The 9698-nt window shown below is 45.2% G+C and overlaps 1 protein-coding gene across 2 annotated transcripts in view; it reads left to right on the top strand.

The window, feature by feature from the left end:
* Positions 1 to 489: 489 nt before the first annotated feature.
* LOC125036600 (sulfotransferase 1B1-like) overlaps positions 490 to 9698 on the top strand; it is a 9715-nt gene continuing 506 nt past the window's right edge. Inside the window, exons 1-7 of one of the 2 annotated variants that reach the window (XM_047629337.1) lie at positions 490 to 658; positions 884 to 1122; positions 6775 to 6871; positions 7247 to 7333; positions 7518 to 7721; positions 8690 to 8982; positions 9357 to 9698. The exon at positions 9357 to 9698 is cut by the window's right edge and continues 506 nt beyond it. In XM_047629337.1, coding sequence (XP_047485293.1) covers positions 971 to 1122; positions 6775 to 6871; positions 7247 to 7333; positions 7518 to 7721; positions 8690 to 8982; positions 9357 to 9582 — 1059 coding nt within the window. In that variant the 5' untranslated portion in view covers positions 490 to 658; positions 884 to 970 and the 3' untranslated portion in view covers positions 9583 to 9698. Of the gene's footprint in view, positions 762 to 883; positions 1123 to 6774; positions 6872 to 7246; positions 7334 to 7517; positions 7722 to 8689; positions 8983 to 9356 lie in introns of both variants that reach the window. The other variant, XM_047629338.1, reaches the window with a different exon arrangement.

Here is a 9698-nt window from a genome sequence, read left to right as displayed (position 1 = left end):
ATATATTTCGTGCCTGTTAAGAAATGTTAATGGGGTGTCGAACAAGGTGAGAAAATGCGTTTTTTATTTCCGAGGCTTCGGAGGCACTTTGGGTTCGATCAAGTTCGTAATTACGTCTCTGTCTGACGAAACAAAGAGCAATTATTCTTTATTATTTCAAAGTGTGTCACGTAAGTCTGAAATGGTATCTATCCACGGTTATATCTGATGATGGCGCTATCTTATCCAACGCAGAATTGTTTCCTATCTGATGCCCGTTATCATGGGGGTCATTATCTTGGGGTGATTGTCGTTTCGATATGCTAGTCATGCCGTCGTAATATTGTTTCCTGAGTCATATTTAGAATATGCGCAACTCTTTGGCAAATTTTTAAGTTAAAAGAAACATGATTATCAATATTGACCTGAAAATGAAATCCAGGATTTCGAAACTGTTGGCTGATTTTCGGTATTTGTGCATGGTGGGTTTTTCTACCATGTTTATCAGCATTTATCACCCGTCTCTTCTCGTTACGTAATCTTTTGATCGCTCGTAAGTATGTGCGTCTGTGCATGTGTGGTCAGCCCTGGGTACGTGTGCTCGCAAATGAACCGTCCATCCATCTCCCTGACTGGACAGACACGAGGCAGTGGACACCGTCGAGATACTTGTGTACAGGTGCGTTAATCACGGGCCGTCACTCCTCGCTCTTCAGCATCCCGGCCTCATCTCAGCCAGTTCCCTCAAGGGCCGGAGGCTGCGTGTGACCCCTTCAGGCAGCGTCAGTCCTGATGGATATTACAGTGGTGTAACTGCCTAAACTCACCTTGGGCTTCTTAGTGTTAAATAGATTGTTTACAAAAAAAGAAAAAAGTAAATAAAAATAACCTGTTCTCCCTCCAGCCGACGAGACACAAATCAAACAACGAGTGAGCTGCAGCTCCCAACAGCAGGATCGCCAAGGGCAGCGCCGCGTCCCCCGGCCACTTCATGACGGAGGAGGGGGAGGGGCAGGCGGGGAGGTGCCCGGTGAGGGTGCAGGAGCTACCCCCGGAGGAGGAGGCCCGCCTGGTGACCCTGGGGTTCAAGGGCTACACAGGGCTGGTGCGCACACAGCCTGGGGGGATGTTGATGAAGGCCAGGTGGGTGTAGGCGCCCGAGGGCTGCCTGGCTGCTCCGTCGCGTCGCCGATCTCTGGCGTGATTGTCAGGGATTGTTGTTGTTGCAATCCTAGATTTGTTGCATTCGACGCGTTGGTCGCTTTCGAAATCATGAAATTTATATGATCTTTTTCAATTGGCCTTATGATTAAAATCATCAGTATATCAATTAAAGTTACTTAGCTGTTATTTATGGTCATTGCTATTATTAATTGCCATCACTGTAATGGAATTATCAATTATAATGATCAGTATCACCCTCAACATCGACATTATACCTTAAACCACGGTGGGAATAACGTAAACACCTATATCGCTAATATAAATACTTATCTAGCAATAAGTTCATCATTACCATTACCATTACCCTTACCGTTCTACAGTCTATAAAACCTTTAAAAATATACTGTTGCTGTTATCAACGAAACTGACGGTGGTTACTGTAATACCATGTATGATATAAGAAATAGTCAATTATTTCTTGATTATATGGTTTTTGAATATCATAAATTGAATACAATTCAGTACTCTTCACACTTCCATCTGGCTGATTATCCCCGTACATCTACAGTACAATAAAAGACGAGCATAGAAAAAAAAAAAAAGCTTGCCAACAGAATAACAGCAATAGACACCCACCCCCATGTAGGCGACACAGTGACACACCCACTTAGATCTACAACAAGAATGAATGTGGAGTAGTTCTCGCACCGGACGCGTTCATTTGGACCAGCTAGGGAACAATGCGCCAAAACATAAAGAATCTAGTGCCTTGCATGTAACGTGCCAGCTGTTCTTTCTATGAATAATAATGCGAGGCTGAATGGGGCGAGAGGAGCGAGATCCATCAAAGAAGAGGCCCATTATGGGAGACTCAGAATACAGTGCAAACGTCACTCATCCTTACTGAAATGAAGAATGAATCAACCGCCAGGCAAGTATCCACTCCAGAACCATTCACGAGCCTCGGTTACAACTCTATAAAAAGCAATTCCTGGCACATAGTAAAGGCGAGACAAGTCAACCGTGTCAAATATGTGTTTAGAGGCCACGCAGTACAAATGAGAAACAAACGACGAACGACAGTTTAAGTTTTGTTGAGTGTGTGTGTGTGTGTGTGTGTGTGTGTGTGTGTGTGTGTGTGTGTGTGTGCGTGCGTGCGTGCGTGCGTGCGTGCGTGCGTGCGTGCGTGCGTGCGTGCGTGCGTACGTGCGTATGTGTGTGCGTGCGTGCGTGCGTGCGTGCGTGTCTGTGTGTGGTGTGTGTGTGTGTGTGTGTGTGTGTGTGTATGTGTGTGTTTGTGTGTGTGTGTGTGCGTGTGTCCGCGCGCGTGTGTGTGTGTGCGTGTGTGTGTGTCTGTCTGTGAGTGTGTGAGTATGTGCGTGCGTTTTAAGGCAAAGAATCCGAGCAAGAAGCAGAGCAAATGATTAGTCAAACGAGCTAAAACCTTTGTCAAACACGGCGGTGACAGGCGTCCCAACCCAGCCTTTCATGTATTTAATTATTGCCTTAGATACGAATAGACATTCCTAATGACAACGTTGCCTGACGTCTAATCAACGCAACAACTCTTTCCGATGCAGATAATTATGCAAATCTCCACATTTGTTAAACTGCCAGACCAACTCCATTCAGCAGGGTTGTCAATCCAATAAATCTCCTTGCCAATCAGGATTAAACGCGCCAGGACCCCAACATACAGGATTTTATAGACGTGATCGCTCGGGGGCAGCAAGGTGGCGGGTGAGGGGCCGCCTGCCAAGTCGCCGCTCGTGAGCCTCGGGTTTTCAGCCCTTTCTTGCTCCTGTAACCATTAAGATGATTAGTGTCGTTAACTTTATTATTGTCTTTGTTATCGGCGAGCGCTGGTTTATGAAGGTTCTTATTTCCATCAGGGGCTTTATTTTAATCACTCTCCGTATCGTCATTATCACCAGCAGCAGCATGATGGTCATTATCAACATGTTCACCACCACCAGGACGAAAACACCATCACCACCACCACCATCACATCACCACCACCATCACATCACCAACACTATCACCAACATCACATCACCACCATCACATCACCAACACCATCACCACCATCACATTACCAACACCATCACATCACCAACACCATTACATCACCACCACCATAACCACCATCACATCACCAACACTATCACCACCATCACATCACCAACACCATCACCATCACATCAACACTATCACCACCATCACATCACCAACACTATCACCACCATCACATTACCAACACTATCACCACCACCATCACATCACCACCACCATAACCACAATCACATCACCAACACCATCACCATCACATCTCCAACACTATCACCACTATCACATCACCACCCTATCAGATCACCACCACCATCGCATCACCACCACCATCAAATCACCACCACCATCACATCACCAACACCAGCACATCACCACCATAACCACCATCACATCACCAACACCATCACCACCATCACAGCACCAACACCATCACCACCATCACATCACCAACACTATCACCACCATCACATCACCAACACTATCACCACCATCACATCACCAACACTATCACCACCATCACATCACCAACACCATCCCCACCATCACATCACTACCATCACATCAACACCATCACATCCGCATCACCATCACATCACCGCCACCATAACCACCATCACATCAACACTATCACCACCATCACATCACCAACACCATCACATCACCAACACCATAGCCATCACATCACCAACACTATCACCACCATCACATCACCAACACCATAACCACCATCACATCACCAACACCATCACCACCATCACATCACCACCACCATCACATCACCAACACTATCACCACCATCACATCACCAACACTATCACCACCATCACATCACCAACACCATCACCATCACATCAACACTATCACCACCATCACATCACCATCACATCACCACCACCACCATCACCAACACTATCACCACCATCACATCACCAACACCATCACCACCATCACATCACCAACACCATCACCATCACATCTCCAACACTATCACCACCATCACATCACCAACACCATCACCATCACATCTCCAACACTATCACTACTATCACATCACCAACACCATAACCACCATCACATCACCACCACCATCACACCACAACCATCACATCACCACCACCATCACATCACCACCACCATCACATCACCACCACCACCACCATCACCACCATCACTATCACCACCATCACATCACCACCACCATAACCACCATCCCCACCATCACATCACCACCATCCCCACCATCACATCACCACCACACCATCACATCGCCAACACCATCACCACCATCACATCACCACCACCATCACCACCATCACATCACCACCACCATCACCACCATCACATCACCACCACCATCACCACCATCACATCACCAACACCATCACCACCATCACATCACCAACACCATCACCACCATCACATCACCACACCATCACCAACACCATCACATCACCGCCACCATAACCACCATCACATCACCAACACCATCACATCACCGCCATCACATCACCATCACATCACCAACACCACCACCACCATCGCATCACCATCATATCACCGCCATCACATCACCAACACCATCACCACCATCACCACCATCACATCACCACCGCCATCACATCACCAACACCACCACCACCATCACATCACCACCGCCATCACATCACCATCACATCACCAACACCACCACCACCATCGCATCACCATCATATCACCGCCATCACATCACCATCAGATCACCACCACCATCACATCACCACCGCCATCACATCACCATCACATCACCAACACCACCACCACCATCGCATCACCATCATATCACCGCCATCACATCACCATCAGATCACCAACACCACCACCACCATCGCATCACCATCATATCACCACCATCGCATCACCATCATATCACCGCCATCACATCACCATCAGATCACCAACACCATCACCACCATCACATCACCACCGCCATCACATCACCAACACCACCACCACCATCACATCACCACCGCCATCACATCACCATCACATCACCAACACCACCACCACCATCGCATCACCATCATATCACCGCCATCACATCACCATCAGATCACCACCACCATCACATCACCGCCACCATCAAATCACCACCACCATCACATCACCACCGCCATCACCACCATCACATCACCGCCACCATCAAATCACCACCACCATCACATCACCACCGCCATCACCACCATCACATCACCGCCACCATCAAATCACCACCACCATCACATCACCACCGCCATCACCACCATCACATCACCGCCACCATCAAATCACCACCACCATCACATCACCACCGCCATCACCACCATCACATCACCGCCACCATCAAATCACCACCACCATCACATCACCACCGCCATCACCACCATCACATCACCGCCACCATCACCACCATCTCATCACCAACACCATCACATCACCGCCACCATAACCACCATCACATCACCATCACCACCACCATCACATCACCAACACCATCACCACCACCATCACATCACCACCACCATCACATCACCGCCACCATAACCACCATCACATCACCATCACCACCACCACCATCACATCACCAACACCATCACCACCACCATCACATCACCGCCACCATAACCACCATCACATCACCATCACCACCATCACATCACCAACACCATCACCACCACCATCACATCACCACCGCCATCACCACCATCACATCACCGCCACCATCAAATCACCACCACCATCACATCACCACCGCCATCACCACCATCACATCACCGCCACCATCACCATCGTTTGAGTAGCGTCCATCCTTGTAACCGGATGCATAAATCTTAAAGCTGTGCTAATCCTTTATAAAGGAATATTACACACAAACTCGAACTACGATCTCAATATCTGATATTCTTTTTTTTCTTCATATTTCAAGACTCGCATCTGTTAGAAATTCCTCTTGAATTAACTCATGCATTTCCGAGATACATTGAGATCAGACAGACAGGCAGACAGGCAGACAAAGAGACAGACAGACCGACATTCTCTTCGTCATACATGTAGAATAGATTTCGAGTAGTTTATATTTATATTTCCTTCCTTATTATGGTAAAAATGTTCAGAAATTTAGGAAATGAATTATTCTAAGCATTTTTTGAGATACAGAACAGATTATCTATAGATTCTTATTGCTGATGATATTCTCACAATCATTTATTTATTTATTTATAAAATGGCCATAGACTAGTTATAAGTAGCATTATATCATTATCATAAAAAATACAATCCCATTCATTATGGGGTTATCATCGTTCCAATTACCATAGTTCCGAATTCGTGATTTATAAGATTCTCATTATTATAAACATAATTTCAACATTATATCGTGGTAGTGACTGACTGACTGCTATCCCTTATCATCGTACGCAATGATTATAACCATCACAATCCTCATTAATGTTCTATGGGAAGATTATCGTCCCCAAGTGGTGAAAATAACCCCATCATCTCTGGCAAGTGCTTACTCTTCTCACAGTTGATCATCAATATTTTAAGGTTTAAGGAGATGGCCCCGCGCTTCTACAACTTTGACTTCCGGCCCGATGACATTGTGGTGATGACGTACCCGAAGTGTGGCACCACTTGGATGCAGGTGGGGACGCTTCGGTCACTGATGTAACCCTTTCAGAGCTCGGGTGCATATAACATAGGTTCCTGCAGACTAAATGCATTAGAAACTTCGATTGCCCAGGCGTGAATTAAGTTATAGCAGTGACGAACCATGCGGAGACAGCAGAGTGCACTGTGTAACAATGATTTAAATGGAAATAGTGTTTTTATGAATGATTTTTATATGATTTTGTTATTCTAAATGCTTCAACATTTTATCATAGTCTATATAACATCTAATTCGTGCACATACTTTTTATTGACAATGCCACAAAGTATGGTATGACAATTTACTCCCTAAACTTCTATTCTTGAACAATAAAGGGACTAACCATAGTACGATATTTTTGGTTGTCAGGAAATTCTTTGGGGGATGACTCATTTGGACGAACTTGATGAGGCAGACCGTCTGGCCATTGGTAACAGGACCTATTTCATCGACAGTGTGAGTCTTTATTATTTATTTATCTATCTATCTATTCTTGTCGTCATAATCTCACTCTCCTTACAATCTTGGATATAACTACTGTTTTTTTTAAATTGTTTTTTGCCTCCTCGCGCAAGTCCCTCGGCCACGGATTCGGACATAAGGACCTTGTAATTTTACTTCCCACGTCATTTTCCAATAGGACGCCCTCTATCGGCTGGAGGACCAGATGAAAGACCGATACGTGATGGAGAGATTTCGCTCGCTTTGTCCCGACGGGCGGCCCGATCGCGGCATCATCTTGCAGTCGTGTGCAGCGCAGCCTCCTCATCTCACCAAGCCAAGGATCATCAAGACGCACTTTCCCCTCTCACTCCACCGGCCTGATCTCCTGGACAGGTGTAGGGTGGGTGGCGCTCCGGGCTGCTCGGGGGAGGAAGGGAGTTTCTTCTGTAGGGCTCGGCCACGGGATTTTGGCCTGTTGGATGATAAAATGGGTCAATGTTTCATTACACACACACACACACACACACACACACACACACACACACACACACACACACACACACACACACACATATATATATATATATATATATATATATGTATGTATGTGTGTGTGTGTGTGTGTGTGTGTGTGTGTGTGTCTGTGTATCTGTGTGTGCGTGTGTGCGTATGTGTGCGTATGTCTGTGTATGTGTGTGTATGTGAATGTATGTGTGTGTGTGTGTGTGTGTGTGTGTGTGTGTGTGTGTGTGTGTGTGTGTGTGTGTGTGTATGTGTGTGTGTGTGTGTGTGTGTGTGTGTGTGTGTGTGTGTGTGTGTGTGTGTGTGTGTGTGCGTGAATGTGTATATATATGTATATATATACATATGTATGTATGTGTGTGTAAATATACATACATATATATATATATATATATATATATATACATATACATACATATTCATATCCATACATACATATATATGTATGTGTATATATATAAACATACATACATATATATACATACATACATACACACATATGTATACATATATGTGCGTGTTTATGTGTATTTATAAATATGAATATATATATATATATATATATATATATATATATATATATATATATGTGTGTGTGTGTGTGTGTATGTGTATAAATATATGTGTGTGTTAGTGTTATGTGTATTGATAAACAAATAAATAAATATATATATAATTCATGCATGTATATTTATAAATATACATATATATGTGTGTGTATATATATATATATATATATATATATATATATATATATATATATATATATATATCGCTGGTGCATTTTCCTTGACGACATTCAATATTTTCAACCTGCATTACCCGCCGCGCTCGCGGTGTGTCCAGGTGGTGTACGTGTGCCGCAACCCCAAGGACGCGTGCGTGTCCTACCATCACCACTGCCGCCTCATCAACACCTATAAGTTCGAGGGGAGTTTCGAAGCCTTCACCAAATCCTTCATGGCAGGAGACGTTTTCTACGGCCAGTTCTGGGACCACGTGGCGCCTGCGTGGGAGCGAAGGCGCCATCCTAATCTGCACTTCGTCTTTTACGAGGACCTTCAGCTCCGCGGCCTCGAGCAACTCCACGACCTCGGCAGGTTCTTGGGCCTACAGCTTTCCGAAGAGCAGCTGGAGATGTAATGTACCTGACTTTTGTGAAAATAGATAAATAGATAAATAGATAAATAAATAACTATATATATGTGTATATATGTGTGTGTGTGTGTGTGTGTGTGTGTGTGTGTGTGTGTGTGTGTGTGTGTGCATCTACGTATTTGTGTGTGTGCGTGTGTATATGTGTATTTATGCATGCATGTATGTATTTATGTCCGCCTGCATGTATGTATGTGTGTTTGCATAGTTACAGATAGATAGAGAGACATATGAATATATAGACATAGATATCGACGAATAAATATATCTATGTACTCATCTATATTCTTTGTATAAGACTTTTGCCTGTGAAATTCCCTTCCCCTCCCCATTCACGCCCCGCACGCGCCTCCTGCAGGGTCGCCAAGCATGCCAGCTTCCCGCAGATGAAGGCCCGCGACGCCCAGGTCCCCATGGTCCTCAGCTCCTCGACCAACGGCGCTGTCGGGGGCTTCTTCAGGAAGGGCATCACAGGCGACTGGAGCAACGTGGCCTCAGCTGAGCTCGATGCCCTGATGGACGAGTGGGTACAGGGGCATGCGGAGCCCTTGGGTATCAGGTTTAAGTACACGCTGTGTGAGTGAAGAAAAAACGGGTTAATAATTGTCAAACTCGAGAACCATTGTGTGTTAATGTGTCTGTCCAACGTGTGGGCAGTGTGTTAATGTGCACTTATTTATGAGATGTATGAGGTTATTAA

Source organism: Penaeus chinensis, chromosome 21 (genome assembly GCF_019202785.1).
Source record: "Penaeus chinensis breed Huanghai No. 1 chromosome 21, ASM1920278v2, whole genome shotgun sequence".
NCBI lineage: Eukaryota > Metazoa > Arthropoda > Malacostraca > Decapoda > Penaeidae > Penaeus > Penaeus chinensis.
This window is presented reverse-complemented; position numbering and strand designations above follow the sequence as displayed.